The following is a 25,320-nucleotide window of genomic DNA, read 5'->3' on the forward strand; positions in this document are numbered from 1 at the left end:
TCTGGAGCCGCTGCCTGGGCGGGCGGGAACTTTGCCCTCTGCAGACATTGAAAGCCTCCTGGACGCTTTGTTCCTGTGTCACCTGCTCCAGGTGACCGTGCCGTGGTGGCGGGGGCACTGGAGGGGATGATCTCCGAAAGGGAATAATTCTGTGATTCTGCGAAACCGAACCGGCTCCGGTGGCATTCCCGAAGGAGTCTCCCTGCCGGCAGAGGGTATCGCTGCTCTCTCCGCTGCGGCCGGCGTTGCAGCCTCTGATTTTAAGTTGCAGCGAGTATTTGACGCATTTCTCCTCTTGTTCTTCCCCTTCCTTTGCTCGCCAAAGTGCCTGAGCTCCGTCTGGCTGCTCTTTCCCTCAGCGGGATTGGGGAGAAAATCAGCGAAATGAGAAAATTCGTTGGTTGAGATAAAGACGAAATTGTCCAGCAAGTTATTAGTATTGCCTATTAAACTATAGGGAATGCAAAAGATGCACACACAAGAAAGCAAAACAAGAAATTACTTTGCTGCTTCCCGTGACGAGGCAGGTGTTCAGCCATCTCCAAATGGGGGTCCATCATGTGTAACAGTGACTGGGAGAGACAAATGCCATCACTCTGAATGCTCCCCTTTTGTTCTCCCCACAGCTTTATAGACTGATTATGATGCTGGTATGGAATATAATCAACACTCTGTTCAGCACAAATCCAAAACACGGCTCCATACTAGCTAATTAGCTCTGCCCTAGTCAAAACTAGCGCACAGAAACACCAGTCCAGCATTACCCTGAAGACACAAAAAGTATGTACATTCACAGTTCAGTTACAAACAGGCACAGAAAGTGAGAGGTCTATCCTTTGCCTCCTTTCCAGAAATATAACAAAGAACAGGAGGCTCCATGATAGCTCCAGAAGTATAAGGAAAGGGCATTCAACCAGGTATAGAAAGAATGATACTGTAAGAAGACTTTGGAGTCCAGTCTTAGTAGGAGCTGAAGCAGTAGTATTTACATATATTGGTGTCTCACTCTTGAGCAAACTCCACTAAGAGTATTTGAGAGTGACTTTTGCTCCACTCCCTTTATTGCTGTGATGCTTGGAGGTGATGGGTGGATCACTTTAACGCTGACTTACAGCAGTACTTTGTTAGGGAAAATCAAGTCCACTAACAGTACTATTGATATGTCTAGACAGAGGAACAGCTGGAATGATCTGAGTTAAAACTGATCAATCCCATTGCTCAGGAATCCAAAAAGCTCTGTTTTTACCAGAAAGAGTAGATGTAGGAAGTTCTTTAAAAGTTGTATCATCTGGATTATTTCAAGTATCGGGATACTCTTGCTGCTACTGTTTTTCCCTGCTTTGCTGCTTTCACAAACTACTCCCCATGTCCTAGTCCCCATCTCCCATGTGGATTTGGTACCAGGAGCTCCTAAAATTGATAGAGAGGAAAAAAAGCGGCTCAGAAAATGCACTTTGACATCTCATGCCATCTATGGTACTTTTAGCCCTGTCACTGTTTCTGGAAAAATACCCAACTTGATACAATGAAGAAGTAAATGTGTCAAATGTTACCTAAGGTACAAATCACTCTTGAATATACAGATCCTTAACACGCTCAAGATATATTTTTAAGATATACCTCAAGAACATAATGGAATTTGTAGACAATGTTACAGGACAGGGGAGAGAGGAGAGACATGCTTGAACATTTCTGCTTGCTCCGTTTTGGAGACATTGCTGGAAGACTAGGTTAGCTAGAACATGAACATAAGAAAAAATATGTTCATAGGTAGGATTTGGAGTTGTGTATCATTGTAGTTTCTTTTCCTTGTGCATTTTCTAATTTTTTTTTTTATAAACTAACATGCACTCCTTTTACCGTTAGCTCACATGAAGCAAATTGAGTTAAAGCTGACACATTCAGGTTATATTTCCCCAAAGATAAATCCTCCAGGGAGGGAATTTGCATGTTTTGGTGGCAAAGTAGCTCTTGTCAAGCTTCAAGGGCAAATAAGAGAGTAGGAAGCCAGGCATACAGAGAGCACAGGCAACACAGAGATACTCACTCAGTACCCACAACATCTCACAGTTCCAATCAATGTGCAGAATCACCCAGTGATGTAGTCAAACTGGTTTTTAATCACTGCTTATCACTCAGCCTTGGCAGTCCGAAAGGCAACAATAAGATATTTGGAAAATAATGTTGTTGTCTGTTTGCACTGAGCAAGGTGGCAGAAAATAAAACAGGGACCAGCCATTTACATATTCAGAAAGGGATCAAAGAAAAGAAGTTGGATTGCATAGGACAAACAAGAGCTGAAAGTGGATAAAGTTTGCTTGGAGAATCTCACCAAAGTGAGAATTGCATTGGATAGGAAGACACTCTCAGATACCAAGCACCAGGCACATCTCAAAAAATCTCAATAAATCTCAATAAATAGAACTCAATAAACATTTATTTGCAATTTATGTGAATTAGAATAAAGACTAAGGCAGAACCTTGAGAGTCTGCAATCAAGAGATTGCAGACTTCAGCTTGCCTAAGTAATCAGAAAAAGGCATTAATTCTACTCAGCCCTTCAATAAACAGATTCTGTACTAAAATCTCCAACAAAGGATGGAGGTGAGAGATAAGTGGACTGGAAAGCAATACCTTCTGTAAGCAGTATGAGCTCAGCACCCTCAGTTGCTACAAGCTGGTATTTTGGGTCAAATTTGTATGCAAGGAGACAATGCAAGCACTACTCCCCTGCTTTGCTCCATGTGTAAAAGGTGAGTGAAGAGCTCACCCATGTGGAGAAACATAAACACCTAAAATATGTTGGAGCAAGTTTTAGGTAAAGCAAATCACCCACACAAAAGTTAATGAAAATTTAGGCATAAATCTGTGTTAATCTCAGTTTCCTGACTGTAAAGGAAGATCTGAAAATAGTCTGGAAGAGTTTTTATTAAGTGAGAAGCATAAGGACCACCCACTTGTGGTAATGCACAAGACATTGTAATAACTAATAAGATGCAGTCATTAGCAGACTTGGATGAATAATGGTACCTAAACCTTGGAGAGGTTCTCTGAACCTTGCAGAGGAGATAGGAAACACACAGAAAAAGGTAAGCCAGTGATTATTTGGTTACTTTATGCATAGAGACCTGTGGTGAGCCAGTTCAGAAGACTCTCTACCAGGCTTTTCCTAACAATACAGTGCTTTCATAATCAGATCAAGTAATTTATGATCTAAGACTTTGCGAGGTAATAATTAATTTACTGGCAATAACATGTGCATTAGTGTACATACATGACATGACATGACATGACATGCTACAGGTCAAGACAGCAGGGTTTGTTTGTGCAACACTGATCTCAAGCAGGCTTAACCAGATGGCCCAGGTAACACACACACCCCCCTTGGTATGTGATCATCCATCCAAACTCCAAGTCAAGCAGACTGTTGGAGGAAGTCCAGCTCTGGGGTCCCCAATATCAGCAGGACATGGACCTGCTGGAGTGAGTCCAAAGGACCACAAGGATGATCAGGGGCCTGGAGCACCTCTCCTGCGCAGACAGGCTGAGAGAGATGGGGCTGTTCAGCCTGGAGAACAGAAGGCTCCAGGGAGAGCTTATATCACCTTCTTGTACCTAAAGGGAGCCTACAAGAAAGATGGGGAAAGACTTTTGGCAAAGGCATGTAATGACAGGACAAGGAAGAATGGTTTTAAACAAAGACAGTAGGTTTAGATTGGCTGTTATGAAAAAACTCTTAACTGTTAGAGTAGTGGGGCCCTGGCAGAGGTTACCCAGAGAAGCTGTTGATGCCCTCTCCCTGGAAGTGTTCAAGGCCAGGTTGGGCAGGGCTCTGAACAACCTGGTCTAGTGGGAGGTGTCCCTGCCCATGGCAGGTGGGGCAGAATGAAGTGAGCTTTAGGGTCAGAATGAGATGAGCTTTAGGGTCCCTTCCAACCCAAACCAGTCTGTCAGTCCATGAAGTACGCACCTGTGCTAAAGCCATGAGCTGACCTTTAACTCTGGCTTGATTGTTACAGTGGACCACTGCTTCAGCTCAGGGTGAAAAGACAGTTGAAGTGTGTTGAAGACAATTAAAGAAGAAAGAGAACTTATCTAGTGACTAGGGCAGATCCTAAAATCAGATTAAATAACTTAAAACATCAAAGAGTAAAAATAAAGATATGGATTTGTATTAACTGGAAAAATAAAGGTAGAGAAAAAATTAGGACACAAAAAGGGAAAATCAAGAATATAATTTTCATTATATATCAGGAGTATCGTTAAAAGGACATAACCCTGCAATACACTGTTTTCTATTAATTTGTTTCATAGCACAACCTTCAGCAGGCAGGATAGGCAGCCTGCCATTCTGAAGGTACAATTACTGTCCCAGCCCAGGTGTGTCCTGCAGCTTGTGACTTTAGATGTCAGCTCTGGTAATTCATGGTAACATACAGATAATGGCTGGGTAGCCTGGGTAAGTGGGCTACTGTTGCATGTGCTTCAATTCTGGTGTATAGGACACTACTATTTTCAAATCTGTATAGGTGGAAAGGCACTTACGCTCTTGATCCTCCATGGGGTAGTTTTGCTAGTTTTTTCTAGTTTTCTTCCTCTCCTGCAGAAGCTCCTTGAGGAGGTCATGCAATATGCCTTTAACCTTCTTCTCTAGATCTTTCAAGTTACAATATTTCTTTCCCATTCATATTTTCAGGTTTTTGTGGGAACATGCAGGACCACTGCCCAATACAGCATGTTCTCCATATTGAGCTGGAAGACTCTTGATATTTTTTAGTGTAGTACCCTATCTTTATTTCTTCTAAAATTCATTTTTCTCTTGCCCTGTAGCACTGATATCTTAAAACAGTTATGCACCTTACTGCTATAAAGAGCTTACACAGCACACTGTAGTGCACTGAAAACATTTGTCTAGCACAGATCAGCTGGAGGAGCTATTGATGCCATGTTTCATAGTTTAGTTTTAAATAAAAGAACAAAAAAAGTAGACAGTGAGTTATGAAAACCCAGCAGAAATTTAGTTGGTTTTAACATTCTTATTAAATTCTCTTTTCTATAATACTTTTGTGTCTTGCCTGCTTTCCTCCTCAGTCCTTCAGTCTTATAGGTATGATGACAAAATCCCAAATTTTTAGAAGGACCTTATTAAATGCAAAGAGAGTGAGCATAGGAGAGAAACAAACCCCTAAAGACCAAAATAAGTTTCCACGAGGCTTTTGCACTCCTGCAAAAAATGATCTAAGTCTGCAAATCTTCAGTTTGAGAATTACTTATTCAGAATTTAGCAAGTCCTGTACTTTCTCCACATTCCAGCATAATCATAAGTAAAATGAGAGTGACACTGCTTTCTGCAACCTTTGGTGATGGTTACCTTGTTTCACTTTTAACGCTTAGGCACATTAGAACATTACAATGTCCTCATAAGGCAGGGAGTCTCTACATGACATATACTGGACAAAAAGGCAATCTCAGTTGAGTTGCTAAAATTTTTAATATTGCTGCATTTTAAATTAAGGTGTAGAATTTTGCTCTGCTTGAAGCCAGGAATTGACCCTCTCACAGATCTTGTAAAGGACCATTTCTTAAAGGCTATCTGGCACTGTTACTAATCTTTATTAATTTGATAGCATCAGTATATCCCTTCATGCTATCTAATTCCAGTCTCAACAGTCCCCCACGTTCTCTGTAAACCCAAGGCATATCAGATGGATCCAGCAGACAAAGAAGGGAAAGGGAGGGAGCTGGAACACATGGCATAGAAGGAGGGTCAAGGATCTGGGACTGTTGTGCTTCTTCTGAGAAGTGAAGGCTAAGTGGGGACATTGATTGCTACCCTCAAATCTCTGTTTGGAGGTTACACTGAACTGGACCCTCCTCAGAAGTATAAAAAATCAGAGCAAAGGACAAGACGAAATAGTCACAATATGTCATCAAAGGACATCTCAATTTCAAATGTGAGGGAAAATATCTCTTTGGTTGCAGTTAAGCATAGTGAAGGGCTGTCCAAGGAGGCTGCAGAATTTCCATCCATGAATATTTTCAGACCCTAGGGGTCCAAATCCTGAGCATCAGGATATACCTTTACCATTAGCCATACTTTGAGTAGAAGACTGCACTACATAACTCTATCTTTTTATTCCATTAAAATTTTTATTCCATTTAAAAAAAGCAGAAACCTTATATCACAAAAAAAAAAAAAAAAAAAAAAAAAAAAAAAAAAAAAAAGTTATAGGACAAACCTTTTGACCACAGTTATAGACTAAATATTATTCTCCCTCTTCTCCTCACATCTGCTTTATTAAGACAGTTACTGGAAAGAAGAAAATGTATTTCAGCAATTAAATTTAAATTATTTCCAAGATGCCTTCCCCGCAGCTGACAGCTACAAAGCACAATGTGATGTTTACATTTGAAAACTTTTTAGGTGAAGATAAGACATATGCAAAAGAAGACTGATTAGTATTTTCTGGCACACTCAGAAGCAACCCAGATTTGAGGAGGGCATAAGGAGTCCCAGTACTGGTTGTAATGCTGAGTTAGATGCAGAGGAGTTGCTCGGAAGAGTCAGTCCAGCCGAGGAAGTTTCCAGGACTATATCACAGCCAACAAATTAGATTTAGCTGGCAAGAACATTGCACACACCATAAACTCCAGGGTACAGTTACAGCAAAGCGCTGCTGCCCTCGGCGCGGTCACATGCGCCTTTTGGGTACCCGTAAATTGTCATAATGTTTCTTCTACATCACATCCATGCCTACCATCTGTTTCTGACTTTTGCTCACCGTGTATGGTATCACGCGCTGATTTTGGGGGTGGGGGGACATTCTAGCACTTGTAGGCAATTGGAGCCGGCTACGTGCCTGGCCTCCTCGCCTTGCCGTCTTGACACAGGGGTCTCTTCTGTTTGATTCCTTGAACAAGGCGCACCATCCTTGCAGGGACCTATGTCCCTGGCCCCCCTCCAGGATTAAAAATCTACCCCTGCCGGCGGGACAAGAAGGGCGGAAGGCCGCGAGGGGACACGGGCTGCGCACACCGCGCCCGGCGCCGCATCCCGCCCTGCGCCCGGGGCCCCCCAGAGCCGCCGGGGACCGGGACCGGGTCCGCCCCGCCAGGGCGCGCCCCCAGCCCTCCATTTCGCGCAGGGGCGGGCTCGGAGCAGGCCCGCTGCCGCCGGAAGATGGTTCCCGGGCGCTCGCCGCCGCCCCCGGGCGCGGCGCCACGGGGCCGGGCGCTGGGTGCCGGGGCGGGGCCGCGGGCAGCGCGGGGCTGCGGCGCGGAGCGGAGCGGCGGCACCAGCGCCATGACCGCGGCGATGCGGCAGCGCTTCGACCGTTTCTTACACGAGAAGAACTGCATGACCGCCGTGCTCGAGCGGATCGAGAGCAAGACAGGCGTCAGCCGCACCTACATCGCCACCGGTGAGCGCCGGCCGCCGCCCCGCCGGCTCCCCGCGGGCGGCCGCGCCCTGGCCCCGGTCCCTCGGGCTCTGACGGTTCTCTGCTCTCTCCTCAGGCATCCTCGGCGTCGTGGCCGTGTACCTGGTGGTGGGATACGGCGCGTCCCTGCTCTGCAATATCATCGGCTTCGCCTACCCCGCCTACATCTCGTGAGTGTCGCGACTCCTGTCCCCTGCGCCACGCAACCGTTCCGGGTGCCGCCCGCTGATGTGGTTGCAAAATCGCGTCACTTGCGGCGGTGCCGAGCCTGTCTGGGGTGGCGTTCCGGGACCGTGCGCCAAAGTGTTGGTTTTGCCGCTCCCCCCCCCCCCCCTTCCCTTTCCTTGAGCAGGTACAGGTGCCAGGTGAAGAACGACTCTTCTCCCATCTGGCGAATGCTGCAGGAGTCACAGATGGGTGACGCTGGGTGGTTTCCACACTTGATAACCAGTTCCTGTAGCGGGCTGTGCTTTGAGGTTGGGCTCCCAGCTTTGTCATCCCCAGAGGGAAGCGGGACCGTACGGGAGGGAGGGAGGGTCCTCCTTTGAGGGTGTCTGTGGGAAGTGGCGCTGATGGTTTGAGCGGGGCGCGGGGAGGCAGTGGCGCATCCTCGGCGTGTGCCGAGTGCTGGGGATGGGCTCGACACAGAGGTGCAGTAAGAAGTGCTGTGTACTCCAAACCTGCCTCGCTGATGGGCGGGAGCGGGGAAGGAGAACGCTGTAACTCCTCTCGAGCGTGAAAGACTTCAACTTCCTTTTTCAGAGGAAGGGCTCCTTAGATATTCTTAAAAACAAAGTAACTGTCTTTCACATGCGTATATAGTCCCTTAGACCAAAACGCATTCCTGTTAGGCTGGACCGCAGTCGAGTATGATCCAAAAGACTGCAGAAACATACTAAATAAAACCTGTGTAACCTGATACCTCCGTCGAATGGAAGTCCTTCCCAGCAGGACTGTGATATTGTTGAAACACAGTGCTTGCCTTTTATGTAACTATTTAAATACAGTCAGCAGCTTTTAAAAATATCTTCTCTGTAATTGGATCCTGGACAGTAAAAGTTCAGTTATTTTATTTTTTTTTTCCAGAGATGTGAGAGGTTCACTTCGTTTTATACTCTTGAAACATCCTGTCGTTGTGATGTTTAAGGCCAAACAACATTTTCCTAAATGCTGTTCCTGGTGTTCGCTTATTTTGGAGATTATAGGCCAAGAATTCTGGAGAAACTTAAGTTTTGTTTCCTAGATGATAATTTTTAATGAAAAGATTAGTTTAAAAATATTCTCTCATTAAAATCTGAAAGGGGGAATATCTACCAACAAACCTTCAAAACATTGAAATGGTTGTGTAGGAATTATGTTTATGTAATATTTTGTGTCTTAGATCCCTTTTAAAATTATGTAATTACTTTCTAAAGTCCTATTTGAATTTTTAAATTTGTTTTAGAACTTTACTGTTTGGGAATATATTTTAGACCTTCCATTGTGCAATGATGCTGAATAAATTGATAATACAGACTCTTGAAACTGCAGAATCAAGGCAGTAGCAAATCAAATATGAATAATAAAGTTTCATAGCTAAGTTTTTCTTTCAATCTGAGGGGTTTAAAAATGTTTTTGTGGAGTATCTCCCTTTTTCATGTTGAAATGTGGTTTTAAATGTGTCTCAATGTGAAAAGTTACATCCCAGATCTTAGTATTGTGTGTTTCAGTTTTTGTAGCTTTTTAAAATAATGGGAGTGATGTCCTTGGCTACAAGTTTTACTTAAACAAAAAAGCACACAAGTACAATGCCAGTTCTGGGTTTTTTTCCCAGTTCATGCTCAGGTAATGCTTGTCCTTTAGCTGCCGTTTTAATGCTGGAAAACATTTTTGTAGGAAATTATAATCCTAGGTGAAAACCTAATTTAAAATGTGTGTGGTGTGCTGCTTGCCTGTGTCTTTCGGTGGCAGCCTGCTGACAGCACGGGTGGGCTCAATCCGCTCCCCAGCCCTTCTCTCCCAAGTCCAGAGCTGGTATGTAGAGTTTATCCACATTTCACTGTGCCTGTTTTTGTTTTGGCTGCTCTGGGTCAGGTATTGTAGTCAGGATGCTGCCAAGTGCCATTCCCCGTGCTTACAGAGACCCAGAGCATAAACAACACTGCCCAGAGTGGTTTGTTTATTCCTTTCTGCTGTTTTCTCTGTCCCCCTTAGAAAGGCAGATGAAGAGCCTGCTGTATGAACTGACAGTAGTGGATTTGCTGCCTAGCACTGAACAGAAAACAGTTTTCAGCTGTTCTCATCAGCTGCACACACCCTCAAATGCCTTTTGCTCTAAAAGCTGCGGCTTCTGGAAGAGGTCAGGAGCTGTAAATGGAATGTGTTGTGCAGGGTGTTAGTTTGATGTTTACACAGGTGGTTCAACAATGAAACCAAGCCTGAAATGTCTCAGAAAGGCACTGAAAGAGAAAAAGCAGATTACTTTTCCTTGATTACTTTACTTTCTTCTTTTGTAAAGTAGTTCAGTGTATAATTTCTCCATCGTGAGTAACTGAATTGTTTAAAAGGAAAACAAGGAATTGTTTGGGTTGAAAGGAACCTGAAGATCATGTAGTTCCAGCCACCCTGCCATGGCCAGGGACAAAGGAGTGGATCAAGCTTTTTGTCAGCAGAAAAGGCATTCATAAAGGAGTAGGGACAGATGTCTGGGCTCTGCAAGGGGCATCAACAGTCTTTACAGTTGTTTAAAATGGCAAACAGGCTGCCTGATGGGTGACCCACAGGCATGTTCCAAATGTGTTTTATTGGGATTTCAGTTCTGGGTTACTTTAGTCATGGTAATTACTCTCCATCTCTATGCTTGCCTGAAAGAAAATATATTGGAGTCACAGCAAACCTGGAGACCCTCAGCTCAGAGTTAATTCTGTTCCTGCATGAAATCAGGACAGTTTTGTGCAGGTATCTGCTTGTCAGGCTTTGCATAAACCTCCAGTTTATTTTCCTTGGTCTCTGTCATTCTGTGTATTTGCTGTGGTGTGTGCAGTGCAGCAGGTGTGAATTTCAGTGGAGAAATGCTGGAGGCTCTAACTGCTGGCCCAGCAGATGGTGTGAAGTGGTGCAGCTGCACTGCTGCCCACATTCTCATCACTGGTGCAAACCAGTGCCAGGGGAGGGGGCAGCTCCCTGCTTAATGCCTGATACAGCTACAAACAGGCACAGCTGTTTCCCTCTTTACTCCTCCTTGTTCACCTTCAGCTCTGCCTCGGGTAAATCTTTAGTGGTTTCATACATGGAGGAATTTTTTCTTTGGCTATACAAAAATCTCCCTGTACATCCACGTGATGTGTCATAGCAAGGGCCCACCTCAGTCTCTTCATATAGGCAAAATGAAGGAGTAGTTCTCTGGTTGTTTCCCAATAGGTCAGGCATTCTCTACTCTCATTCCTTGGAAGTCTGTAAGTGCTATGTGATGAAAGAGAAAAAATAGTGTTAAGTTGAAATCTAATACTTAATTTACAGGCTTTTGTGGTTGCAGAAGACCAGCACTGAAAAGTTTGCCACACATCATAGACACAAGTTTTTAAACTTCTAGCAAGCTTTAACTGCACAAGGCAGTAATCAGGCTAGAGATGGAAAAAGTGAGTGTTGGCAAGTGCGTAAATACCATTGCCAGCATTTTCACTGCTTCTCTAAACTTTCCAGAGCTAGCGTGTTCAAATGTAGCTCCACCCATAGTTAGTGGTGGTTAACTGCCTTGGAGAAATTAGAGTGCAAGCAGGAAGGGAGCCTTTGATGACTAAGAAATGTGTGCAAAGGATTGGAAATTTCTTAAGTGCTGCCACGCTTGGTTTAAAAATTGCGAAGATGAAAATAGCCTTGGGCAGTAAAATGTCTGAACTTATTACTAGTGTCTTCAAGGGAGAAAAGCAGTATCGTACAAGAATGCCTTTCTGTGCTTTGGCTAATTTTATGCTGTTACTTCACTTCAGCTGTTTTTACTATGTAAATGTTGCTTGTAGCATTTTACTAGCAGGAAACAATCTGTATTGATTGTAGAGAAGTATAAACACTCAACTGAAGTTTGAATACTGTCATGGTATCTTGAGTCTGTCTCCTAGTTCCTTTTCCTCTTTCATGCTTTTAAAACAGGACCACTGCTTTTCTTTGGTGACAGTTATTTAGAAAAGATTTAATTGTTTGTGTATTTCTTGAGAACTAAGATGCCTCTTAACAAGTTTTGAGGCATCTTCCTTCATGAAAAATCATATATGATGTGCCAAGGTTCAGAAGTAATGGTCTGCTGATGCTTTATAAATATGATTTGAGAGAGCTGACATATCTAACCAGATTCACAATGCCCAGTATAAGTAGAAAATTTTCAAATCTGTCTGCACTTGAGCTGTTTTCTCTTGTGCATAATAATCTGGGGCTTCAGACACTAAAAAGGATATTTTGATTTTTTTTTAAATATGTCCTACCAAATCAGTTCCTCCAAGCACACTTACTTTTTGGTTTTTAGGTTTTAGAGTGCCATGTTTAAAAGCCATCTTATCAGTCATTTGGACAAATTATGTGCTTTCCTTTCTGAAGAAAGCAAGTGTTTAGGTTCAGGGAGTGTGATAACATACTGTGATAACAGTATGAAAATTTTGCTTTTACTTCCTAATCTTGCCTTATAGGTTAAAAATATAAAGGTCTTTGTTATATGGATGGGTCTACTCTGAACTGAGCCACTGAGACATCTTAATTCCTGCAGAAGAGCCATCATGTGTGGGATTGTGTTTTGGGAAGCTGGTTTTGATCTGAATCAGAACTGGGGAACTGACTCATTGGTTGGCCCTACAAATACTTGTTCCAGGAGTGAGCAGGCCAAGAATGAGCAGAGAGCAGTGAAATGAGAGGATGCCTGCTTTTTTCCCCCCTCTCTGTTTCAGGAATCTAGCTTTGTGTTGAGTTAACATGTAGGCTGTAGGACTCCATGGGCGGGCAAAATGGCATGTGTTCCTCTTGCTGCCTCAGTCCTCATTCCCTTTCAAGAAACACAGTTAGAACCCCTTGTTCTACTCTCATGTAGCTTTTTGGTGTCTTCTAATATCTGTCTGTCCATGGTCAGTGAAACCCTCCCTTGGTATCCTTGATGAGTTTTTCTGATCCCTTCTGCTACATCCTGAAAATTGTGAGAGAGGGGAACTGGTAGACTTAAATCACAGCAATTGTGTAAGTGCAGTTGGCAGGAAGATCTTTTCTATATCTGCAAACGCATGACTGCTGTTGCAGTCAGTGAGGAGGAAGAAAGATGGAAAGCAAGAAAGATGGAAAGCAGAAGGCTTTTAGGTAATGGATAGTAATGTAGAAGCCAAAATGATAAAGTGAATCCAAAGGTACTTGTTTCAGTGAAATGATGTGAGATGTCAGGGAGGCAGCCTGCCAGGATGAGTCTGACATGAGGATGACAGGGAGGCACCAAGCTAAGGAAGTTTGTGGTGCAGTGGAGTGTTGATTCTGTGTGGGTGTCTGGATACATAGCTAGAAGTAAATTTTACAACTGGCTGTAAAGAGTTGGGGCAGACCAGTAGGCATAAGCTCTAGAAATATAGGTGATTTCATGGGTTTTTAAGTTAAATGAAAAAAAAAACAAGCCCAAACTTACTCTTCATTAAGGGTATGACAAAAATTCATATACTTACTTCATATAACACTGACCAGAAAACTGAAGGAAGGATGCCCAAAATGGTCCAGTCTTTCCCAGTGCTCTTTCTTTGAGCATTGGGTTTAAGGGAGACTGATCTTTTGCCTTGAACCTGTAACTTTTTTTATACAAGAATCTTCAGGTTCACCTTGTAAATTGCAGCGATAAGAGTGATCACTTCACGTGAGACCACAGCAATAAAATTTTGCATTTCTTTATTTCTGCTTCCCAGATCTGGACTCAGCTCAGTAAAATCCTGACTCCAAACTCATAACTTAGCTTGTGAGTACTATATGTGTGAATTTACTGTAACAAATGATCTTTTATGCCAGAGCTAATTGTGGAGCAACAGTCTCTTCTGGAAAAGAGCTGATTTTTTTGTTGAAATGAGTCAGATGCTCTAAGTGAAAGAAGTCCACTTGGCAAGTTACTAAAATTAGATCAGTGTCTGTTACTATCAGTAACAGGATAAGTAGCCACAATTGATCTAGGGTAAAGTTTGACTGATTTTAGGGTGCCCAGGGTCAAAGCTGAGCCAGTGCTCTGACGCTGTAAGTTCAGCACGAATGGGAACCCTGGGCTGCCACAGAATGTGACAACCTCTGCTCTCCTGTCTTGGCACCACCAGCTAGCAGGGTTACTGGGGAACAGATCTGGCTGAAAATTAAGTTTCTCTTGGCTCCCCATCCATCACAGTGCTGGCTCACAGCAGGTTATTTTCACTCTTGGTCAGGCAGCTGTTTTAAAAATAACTGAGCTGTGATATTTACTCTCCAGACTACTGGAGCTGTTCCTAGTGATTGCTTTTACCTCCAAGGTGCAGAACTACTGTAATAAGTAGTTGTTTGAAACTCTATTTAAAGTCCTCTACAGTTAGTGATTAAGCAGTATAAAAAAATGCTTTGGTATATATAATTACTATGCATAACTAAGGTGGAATTTAATCAGATCAGCACTAGACAAAATGGTATAATTTTTTTAAATATGAAGCTATTGTCTTCGGATGGTCCTTCATTTGTTAGAAAATCTTGATATAATGTGTTCATGAGGCTGACTTATTTGCTCTTGCAACACAGAAATAATTTATAAGAAGGCAATCCTAAAGTAGGATATAGTGTCAGTGCCTCTTGCTCTGTAACTTTTCACTTATTGATGGAGATTGCATTTTTGAATATCAGCCTACTTGATTGCTGACCTAACATGGAGAAGAACGAAGTGTTTTTGGCTTGAAGTAATGCCTATGATGTCTCTCCTAAGCTTAATTATACAGGACATTACACCAGGATAATACCTCTAGAATAACTTGGAAGACTAAGTTTAATTAAGGTGTGATTCTCATGTTGAAAGGAGTGTAGTTATAAATGGATTAAAAATTCCCTCTCTGTTCAGATATTCTATATAGCTTACTGTGCTTGTTGTTGGACAAACACTATTTTCTGTGACTTACTATTGAAATAGTGTGTAAGTAGCAAGGGATAGAGGTAACTTTTGCCTTTTGTTCAACAGGGACATGTTATGCTGGATTTCCCTGTCTCATCTGAGGAACACACTCCCCATTCCAAAGCAGTATATTTATAAAATACTTGCCTTTCCTTGACTTCAGATAAAACTTTCATTCACTGATGGCCCTGCTGTGACCTGCTTTTCCCCACTCCCTCTCTCCCAGCTGGGACTGGAGCCATGGCCTGCAGGAGCAGTTTGAGCTGACGTGGCTCTTCCCTGCTGGCTCTGGTAGGGTGCTGCCCCTGACCTTGCCCACCAATATTAGACCACTGCAGAAGGAGGGGAGATGTGCTGTTCCTTACAGTGTGTAAGAAAACAGCCACATGTGGATTTAATGTTGGGTACATCAGCTGGCTGAATCAGATGAGGCTTTGACTACTTGTAGTGCTGCTGCTCGTGGCTGTCTGACAGAAAAAGCGTGTTGTTCATGTATCCCCTGAGGAACTACAGCAGCAGATGGTAAACGTTCAAAGGGAGAACACCCATGGCACTGCACTTAGGAGCTCTCAAAAGTCATTTATTTCCAGAGGAGAGAAGATAATAGAGCGTGGCCCATTAACACAGTGATATGCTGTCTGCCTTTTGCCACAAAATTGGAGATTCTAATTTTATTTTTTTTTAATAAAAGAAAGCTGATTTTCATAGTTACTGAGATGATTTTAATAATGTTAAAAAGGAAAATGAAACAATGCTCCCTTAATCCCATATATGATTTCACTTCATATATGGTGACTGGAAAACAGGAAGACTGCTGGCAGGTTAACTGCAAAGTATTTTCTCACAAATACCAAGCTAGGATGCTTGTTGTGGTAATATAAGCCTTCTCTTCTCTGCCTCTAATGGAGAAATTGTCAGAACTAAAGGAATCCACATGGTGAGCCTCTACAGCAGGTTTTCCTAAACACTGGGAAACTTTGCAAATGGTGCCTTTCTCTGCTCCATTTATCACATCCCATGTACTTTTTTCTTTCCCTCCAGAAATGCAGTTTCACACACTGAAAATAGCTCTGTAGCCTTCTTTCTTAACTCCTGTGGTGTCCAGGGGCTATTTTTGTACAACCCCCTCACCTGGTTTACGAGAATGCTTCAGAGATGTGGGCATGGAAAAGATGTGCTTTACAGTGGGAGCAGGAGCAGCTGAAGTTGTCACTGCCTTTGGGACTGCTTGGACTGGGGCTGCCTGTGATGGTAGGAGTAGCAGGAATTAGACCTGCTGTTGCAAGACCTGTGGAAAACCTGTTCTTCCAGTTGTGCTGGTGCTGTGTGTTGTTAAGATCCCCTTATTGATGGGATATGGCAAGGGCTGCTGCTTTTCCCACTGCAGCCCACTGCTGGCCAGCCTCGCACTCCAGCAGAAATATTGCATGAATTAAGTATCAGATCCTTGTCCTGCATTTCAAAGTAATTCAGTCCAGCAGCTGTGCCAGCTCTGTCCTCTGCATGTTGTGGGTTTGCCAGTGCTTTTGCTAAAACATACAGCATGTCACAGGAGTTATTTCCCCCAACTCCCCCTGCTCCCCCCTAACTTACAGAACTAGGAAGTGACAGAATCCACAGCATTTTTCAGCTCACAGACCAGGAAATGGACTTAGGCCAACTCTCTGATTTCTGCCTGTAAACCTCCTTAACTGTGCCTTTTTAAGGGAACTAACAGAAAATTTGGCACTTCTGGAACATCTCACACATGCTGCTTCAGAAACAATAGAGCTGATATTAAAGGAAGAAGTGATACAAGAATTTAAACTAAATTGATTAAACTGAGTCTACAGAGTTTAAGCCTCCAGCATAAGTGGAGAGGAGAAATGCTTTCTAAGAGTCTTAAGCTTGAAATTATCAGGCTTAGATTTGCTAGTATTTTCTTTTAAAACTTCTTACAGTGCTAATCTGGAATTTAGTGGCTCCAGAAACTCCACTCCACTACTTTTGCTGAAAGAGCACATGTGCATCTTTTAGTTTCTGTTTTTTAAAACTATATTAATGGGATTTTGTTCTCCATCTGCTATGAGAACTGCATTCTCATAGCAGATGGAGAACAAAAGCCCATTAAATCATTATACAGAAGGCCCAATACTTTAGTAAATGTTTTTTCGCTCTGTTCTTAATACTTTAATTACATCAGACTTTGCAAGTCCTGTAGGAATTAATTTATAGAGCAATACATTGGGTGATGCAGACACATATTCCTCAGCATATGGATCTGGATCTCCTCTGCTTATGTAGACCTTGTGCTTTTTAGAGCAAATCTTAGGCATAAGTTTACATTTTCAAAGAGGAATCTAGTGCATGTATGAGTACATTTAAAAGGCTGTATATTAGAGCTAACTATGTAAAAAAAGCCAGAATAGTATAGACAGTTTTATACCACTGGTGCTGCTGGGAACCCCAAGCTGTGCAGCACTTAATGAATTTCTGATCCACGCATAGCCCACTGGACAGGCCTTGTCTGGAGGCAAGGCTACCCCATTTTGATTACTTAAGGTATTACAGGATTTTTCATCCAAGTCAACAACTCTGTTCATCATTCCTTTCTGACTGCCAGAGAAGGAGGATGATCACTGATGGGTGCAGGCAAGGCCAGGCAGGTGATCACTGGCATCCTGTGCCTCACAAGACTGGGCTCACTCAGGTTATCTGTTATGTGGGTCAATAATGCTCTGATGTACAGTAGCCTTCTGATCAGGATGACCACAATGCCTACAGAACTGGAACCATGGCCAAAGATTATCTCCTCCCTTTCTTGCCCCTCAAAATGTTTTGTGAGCAAGGTCACAATGCTCACTGGTTTTGTTTGGTTTGTTTTTTTTCCTCCTTGTAGTCCCAGAGATAGAAATATCTTGAGTATCTTCTGGTTTTGAAGTGTGGTGTATAGGATAAGCTTTGCTGTTCAAAGATCTTGACACACTGTCTGTATAATAGATGCTAATTAGTTTTCTTTGTGTAATTAAAATATGGAGAGCCACATATAACAAAGGATCTGAGTCATTAAATCTTCATCATTATAGATGGGACTGATGCTACTGTTCTACTCACTTTTATTTATTTTCCTTGCAGAATCAAGGCCATTGAAAGTCCCAACAAAGATGATGACACACAGTGGCTGACTTACTGGGTTGTGTATGGCATTTTCAGCATAATTGAATTCTTCTCTGACATCTTTCTGTCGTGGTTCCCTTTCTACTACATGCTAAAGGTATGTTAATTCATGTGACCCCTCTCCTAAAATGGGACTTTTTGATAAAACTGATTTAATGTCTCCAGGAATGGGTAGATAACACCAGATTCATTTGGAATCATTCCCAGGTCACACCTTCTTTTTACATGCAGGTTATGTGTAATTTATTACTGTGAAAGCGATCTGTTTACAGGTGATGGTTTTGTGATGCAGGAGGGGAAGTTGGAATAAGTGGAAGGGAGAGGTCTGCTGGGTTTTAGGAAAGAAGAAAAGACAGTGGAACTGTCCCATAAAGAAAAAAAAACCAAACCAAAGACAGTTCTTTCTCTTGGTGCTCAGGTAAATTTGGACAAGTGACATAGTAAGCCCCACAGAGTGACTCTATTTTTGCTTTAAGTGGATTAGTAAAAATGGAGAGTAAAATCATGTAGGGTGTTGAAGGAGGTTGTAACATCTGTGCTGTTGGAGCAAAGATGGAAATTGGAACACAAGAATAGTTTGTCCTACAGTTTTAATTTTTAATTAAGCTCAGTTTCCTGAAAGGAACTAGTAGGTATCAGAGGAGATGGTTGCTAATGTGCATTTGTTAGTGTGATTTGACTACCAGCAATGATTTGGTTAAGCTTTGTTTGTGATCTAAGGTGTCCGTCAACTTCAACATGTTAAATTCTTCCAGGAGATAGCTGATCACTCTGTGTGCTGTTGGGTAAAAGACATTTTAGCTTGCTGCAGAGCCTGCTCTTTATCTCAAAGAACTGTTACCAATTTTCTGGTTCAGTGGCTGTTCTCTTCCTTCTCTTTTATTTTGTTAGCCTGGTTTACTTGCACTAAAATTGTTAAAACAATTTACTTGCCAGGTGTTGTGGTGGGGTCATTTAATATTTTAATGATAAGACCTGATGATGTCAAAAGATGTTCCCAGGAAATGCCATATTTTATAGGGAAAAATTGACTGCAGCTGCTGGTTTACATGTCTGCCTTGTTCCTTTTCAGTCTTTAACAAGCCTCAACTCTGGCAATCATTTGTACACCTTCTACTTCAGTAGAATTATGACTTTAATCCATCTTCTGCAGTGGTATATGCTCACAATTCTGAATTCATGCAGTGTATTTTCAGAGCTTCTTTTTCTAAATTCTTAGTGGAAAAAGACATGGCAACAGTTTCTTCATGCCACTACAGCTCTCTTTCTGAAGAGCACACGACTGAAATTCAGGTTGACTTTCCAAATAAAGGCCACAAATGGCTCTGATAAAATGGTATCAGGAGTGCCACAGTTACATGTAGTACTGTAGTCAAGGGAAAGGCACTGTTCTCAGTTCTGCAAAAGCAAGCACAAGGAATTATGTCAATACACAGCTTTCTACGATAGCTGCAGAAGGCACATAGAAGCCAAGTGTTTAAGTGTTTGCTCTCAGTAGTGGTTGGTAGGAGAGGTTTGTACAAGGGCAGGCAGGTGTTGGCTGAGGATCAGAAAGTGTTGCTGAATGGGTGAGAAGATGGAGATTACTCCATAGGAGGAGAAGGAGGAATCAGGCAGCTTCCACACTTCATTCCATCCATGAACTAAAGCCTCTTGGAGGGTAGTTATGATGTCTCCATATCTCTTTCATGAAGTAGAAGCCCAGATATTCATTCATGAAAATTTCTAGCTTGCTTTCATTCTCAAGATGTGCTAAATTTGTGTATTCACATCTCTTTGATATGGCTTGTAGCTTCCACTCCAGACTGAGATTTAGTTGCTCAGTATTTTAAAACACCTTCATGTATGTGGCTGAAACATTGAGCACCAGTGCTTCCAGAGTCCCCAAAGTTCACAGTTTAGACTCTGTAACATTAAAGTTTTCAGCAGACTAGAAAATATTGTGGGGGGAGAAAGGAATGTTGAAGAACTCCTTTAAATATGTTATGATGTTTGTATACACTTTTGTTCTCCAGATGACATTTCTTGCATTTTATGGGCTTTTTCTTGGATTTTATACGCTTTTCTTTTTTTGGTAATGCCCACTTCTTATTTATCTGTTTGGGATTTTTTTATTTCTGAAGCACAGGACATGCATGCAACTCATAATTTCTTGTGCTTATGATTTGTTTTTAAATACTTCTGTTCAGGCTTTAAAGATTTCTGTGGCATTCAGGAATTAGAGTACAGCAGCCAGTAAAAGCAGCAGAGTTTATCATGCTATGAGTATTCTTGGTGGTGGGAGTAAGAGGGACTCTTTACTCCTCTAATGATTCTGCCTTGAAATACTGTAATGCTATTTCTGTAATGCTAAAATTGGTGCTGCCAGAGCAAAACCAGCTGCTAGGAGCAGGTCCAAGTGAGCCAGACTGGACTCAGGTGAATTCCATTCCCTCCTCTGACTGGTCTGGAGGGTTGCAAAGAATATATTTTGGGTTTGGGTTGTTTTTTTTTCTAGTTAACAATTTTATCACTCTGAGCTTGCTGGAACCTCTTACAACCCTCTTTATTTTCAGTAGCCTGTGTTAGTTCAGTATCATGGGAGATAAGAGTGAAATAAACTAAGTTATCAGTCTAACATTTCCAAGCTTTTAAACAAGTGAGAATCTCAACTTTGGTACATGTCCAATAGAAAATATATATAAATATCTGTTGCAGTACAATTCAGAAGTAATAGGTATTTGAGAACAAATCTGTAATTACCTGTGTCTCAACTAGAGTGGGACAAAGCTGTCAAATCAAAATTACTGATTTTGTTCTTAGGCCGGGAAAGGGAAATTTCAATTTCTTTAGGTTTTAGAGGAAGTTGGACTCGCATTTGAGGGATTTTTCCTAAAACAAAGGAGAACTAACTTTTTTTTGTGTAGAAGTTGAGATACTTGTACAGTTTTGTGGGAGAAGTAACTTTCAGTAATTGATCAGATATTCTTGATCAGAAAATAAAGTCAGTGCGCTGCTCAGCTTCTAATGAAAAGTAACAACATAGCACCATGTAGTCTTTATGTTATATTAAGTTCCAAAGAATTGAAGCTTTTGAAAATCAGTATTTATATTGATAAGGGCACTTTTTGCCTTTATTTTCTCTGACCATACTTAATAGTTCATCAGCTGCTACTTACTGATGTCAGATTTTATTGCATGTTGAATTAGTTGTTTTACTTCATTGGAATTTTCCTGATGGGCCAATCTCTCTGGTGAACACTTTACTTTAAAAACCTTTATTTCTCTTCTGAGACACACTGCTTTCAGTCATTTTGTCTTGATATCACAATCAAATAGTTTAAAGAAGAAACTTAATGCTTACCCAAAAGGATGGTAAATTGGTCTGGCACTGCAGAAAAGACAAAGCCAAAATTTTACAGATGTGAAGAGTAGAACCTAGAGAACATTCAGTCTCAATATACCTTATTGGGAAGGAACAAAGGAGACATATTCGAAAATTCCTTTCTGCCCAGAGATGTGTGGAAATCCTCAAACATGGAATCCTGTCTAACATGAAAATAAGGCATGTTTTGAGGCTGAGGTTGTTTTGTTTTGTGTTTCAGGAAAGAGTATTCTGAGAAAAGGTGATGTGCCTTCATTTTCTGGAGAGGCTTTTGACATGGAATAAAACTGTACTATTTGTGTACAGAAAGAACTGTACTGCTGGGAAAATGTACTTCATTTTGTTGCAGTTTTATCCTGCAAAATAATTTTATATGTATTTTCATCGCTCAAGCAGATTTCGTTTATGGCACTCCCTGTCCCTTACATGTTTCATCTTTCTCTGCATGACTGTCATTGTGTGCTGTATGGCAGTGAAACTGAAGCCAAATAAAAGTGCCTCAATAGTAAAGACAGGGATTTGTAGTACCTGTAACAACTGTCCTTCCAATCCCCTTTTGTAAGATGCAGAAACATGGCCCCACATTGTGGTCTTCGATTTTACTGGAGAGCAGATGGTGCTCTAAAAGCTATACCTAAACTGTAATCCAGAGCCATTAGTCTTGTTTGTGCACTGTGTGTAGCTTGGGTTTATCTCTCCTCCTTGTCAGTTGACCTCTGGGGTACACACAATCCTGTTCTTTCCCCACTGTGTTTTCAAGGCAGACAGGCAGAGAGGAGAGGGATGAATTTGGCTGAATTGAAGTCGTTTAGGGTCCTAGACATTCAGTGAGCCCTTTGCCATGTGTTTTAGAAATATTGAGAGGGTTTTTTCTTTCATGTATATATCCATGAAATTACTCCAGTATGAAGATTGGCTGTATGTAGCTGTCCTGGTGTGCTCCCTCCCAGAGCCCTGACCGCTCAGGGAATGACTACCTGTTCTCACTGTGTTCGGTTCTTTGGCACTTAAGAAAGGCACTTTGTCTCCTTCTCATGATTCCTTCCACTCAGGCCTGTGTTCTCGTTCTCACAGTGTGGCTTCCTGCTGTGGTGCATGGCTCCAAGCCCTTCCAACGGGGCAGAGTTTCTCTACCACCGGATTATCCGTCCCTTCTTCCTGAAGCACGAGGCCCAGCTGGACAGCGTGGTGCAGGACCTGAAAGACAAGGCTGCAGAGACTGCAGACACCATCACTAAAGAGGGTGAGGAAAAGGCCCTTCACTGGTCACAGCAAGTAGGGGGAACTGCACTGGAGAGCTCACTTAATATTCATCATTTGGAGGAAACAAAAATAAATTGCAAGAAGACTGTGTAAATTACAATCGAGAAGTTAAATTTGAGAAATGTGGGTTGCAGTGGATCTTACTTTCTAGAATTGCAGTTAGGCTAGAATGAGTGGAAGGAATGGAATTGGTTTTTTGTCTTCCCACCATACACACCACTGAAAACATTCTCTCTAGAGGCAGGTCCAGACATACCTTTCCTAACTACAGTTATTGTTTTAGTGTATCCTCATGTCTCCTGAAATACTCCCTCAAATACCTGCTCATATAGAGGGGCTCCCAGTTGTTCAGTAAACAGTTAACAGCAATACACAGCAATGTGGAAACTTCAGTTTTCCCATGTATATATTTTTGCATTTTTCCTTCCTCTGGAGGTCAAAGGATTCCTCACTCTTAAAGGAATTACTTACGTTTTATTTTTACGTGTTATAACAGCCTGTAGATTGCTTAAGTTTTTTATTTCCTTGCATTCTGTTGTGAACCCTTGCATTCTAAAATATCTGATGATGGTTTTATGACTAAGAGAAGGAAATGTATTAAGTGGCTAAAATAAAGGTTTTTTTAAGATTCTCTTGAAAGGAATTTTATCTATATGCTATTTCAAAGCATTTTAATTCTCCTTTCCACCAAACAATGAATGCAGCCTCATTTCATCTTACCAACTTGAGCAGTTTTCCTGTCTGCCTAAAAGATCTGCCTTGCTCAACTATTCTTGAAAATTTTGCTGCATGATTCTTTTGGAGTCATTATTGTTAGGCATGTATCTTAATTAATGTCCTTCCATGTTGGCATGTGGGATTTTCCTGTCCTCATTTCATCACTTATTCTTTCTTTTTCCTATTTTTATGTATAAAGATTTCTACAAAAAAAAAAAAAAAGAACCAACAAACCAAACAACAACATAACAAACCAAAACAAACCCACCAAAACAAAACAACAGCCTTTTTTTAAAGAAACCACACATATATTAGCATTATTCCAAGCCTGTTTTATCATTATGGTATATTTCTTCCTGCAAACCTGTATGTCCTTAACACTATGAGCAGCCCTGTTTTATCAATACCATAGTTACTGTACTGCTCCTTACTTATGATTTATTTTTAAATGGTTTTATGATCAGTTTTATCACTATATGTAGGTGTATACAAAAGCTATGATTTTCTTCTCTGTTCTATCTCTTATGAGTAAAAGGAAATATTTTTTCATGCAGTTCAAGAACACTTGATAACCCACTTTGTCTGTTGGCCTATGACTAAACTTGATTTTATTTTCCTGCAGCCAAGAAAGCAACAGTGAACTTGCTGGGTGAAGAAAAGAAGAGCACTTAAACTGGATAAGTTTCCTTACCACCTCCTTTGTGCAGCTTGATGTTACTGGGGACTGTGGTATAAGTTCAATAATATTGCCTTGGAAACATTTTGGTATATTAAAGGAATGTGCCGTAAGTTTACTTACTACTTTGCTGTGACTGATAGAGAGTATGCATTTTTATTTAAAAGCAATGCAGTGGGCAGCATCTGAAGCTTAATGAAAATATTTTATTCATCTTCATGCAGAAGAAGTCTTTCAGTAATCTCTTTCTGCAGTAACATAAATAAAAAAGTATATATCCCTCAGGCTCTGCACTTTAGTTGTCTCTTTGTCTGTGAAATTACTCTTAAAACTTTGATTGTGGTGCATCTGGTAGCACAAAGCTATTTCATAGGGAAAATTCTGAATGGATTTCTTGAATATACAGGGAATTATTGTAAGAGATGGCATAATGGATGTATTCCCCACCACTAAAGCTGTAAATTGTGGAATTATGTGTTCTAGGCACCTGATTATAGAGATTATTCACTGTTGCATGTTTTGTTGTAACACAGTATTTGGTACAGTGTGTGTATTCTTAAATGGATGGATACTAAATATAGGAAAGAATAACTTCATTGGAGTGATGAAGCTTATTTTGGCCTGAAGTGATTTGTTAGAAATGGATGCATTAAATCCCACAAGATTAACAGAACATGACTGAAGTACAACTTCTTGCCTATTCTTGTTAAAACAAGTTGTTATCCAAAATTGTTCAAAGAGTGCTTTTTAAGATCACACTCAAAAGCACAAGCCACCTTTAGCTAAGGAGTGATACCATTACAAACACTTTTTCTTGAATTCCTTTTAAAATAGCAGCTGCTTTGGATGTCAGTCCTCAGAATTACATCATTAAGGGGACAGACTACAGCTCCCACAAGCTTTTTGTGCTCATAAAGATCTGAAATCTCTTCTGACTATACTAAGAACAACTTTGTATGAGTGCTTAAACTTCCTGAGTGGAGATGCTCTTGTTGTTACTTGATATATTCCTGACCAATCAGTAAGAGTGCGACCAAAGCTGCTAAGAGAATAAAGGTATTTTTTGCAATCAATATAAAAAAAATATTTTTTCTTAGCTTTCCATCTGTACTCTTTCACACTGTGGTATTTTCAACAAAAACAATTACATTAATTAATCAGGCATGAATTACTGGAATTCCCATGTTTCCATCTCCATGCTGACATTTCTTTGAAGCCTAGAGTAATGGTATGGCAGTTCTGAGTTCACAGAACATGCAGAAAGAAAGCTTAAGCTTTTGATAGGACAAAAATTATTTCCAATATACAATTTTGAATTCTAAAGACTTAAAATAAAGTTTTGAGGACTTTTGGCTTTCTGCAACAAATTGTTGTATAAACATTCTTTGTAAATTATCAGATGCAAGAACTACAAATGAGTGAAGCACACAGTGCAACTCAGCAGGTCAGTTTTAACCTGGAGAGATATGTTTTATAAAAGGGGATGTAGAAGTGTCATAAGAGAAAGCATTTTAAGCTTTGAGCTGGAAAACATAACCCTTGGAGCTGGCAGCTTGGATAGGGAAATACAAGACCTGCTGTACCTCATGTTCTGTAG

General features: G+C 41.3%; 1 protein-coding gene across 1 annotated transcript; it reads left to right on the plus strand.

Annotated features, from left to right (window-relative positions):
• The first annotated feature begins 7,256 nt into the window (after positions 1-7,256).
• On the plus strand, positions 7,257-24,319 carry REEP5 (receptor accessory protein 5). Its single transcript, XM_058044416.1, has 5 exons — positions 7,257-7,421; positions 7,516-7,609; positions 17,662-17,800; positions 22,142-22,310; positions 23,670-24,319. Exons 1-5 carry the CDS (start codon positions 7,304-7,306, stop codon positions 23,717-23,719), a joined length of 570 nt encoding a protein of 189 aa, XP_057900399.1. The 5' UTR covers positions 7,257-7,303; the 3' UTR covers positions 23,720-24,319.
• The last annotated feature ends 1,001 nt before the right edge of the window (positions 24,320-25,320 follow it).

This window comes from Melospiza georgiana, chromosome Z (assembly GCF_028018845.1).
Source record: "Melospiza georgiana isolate bMelGeo1 chromosome Z, bMelGeo1.pri, whole genome shotgun sequence".
Lineage (NCBI taxonomy): Eukaryota > Metazoa > Chordata > Aves > Passeriformes > Passerellidae > Melospiza > Melospiza georgiana.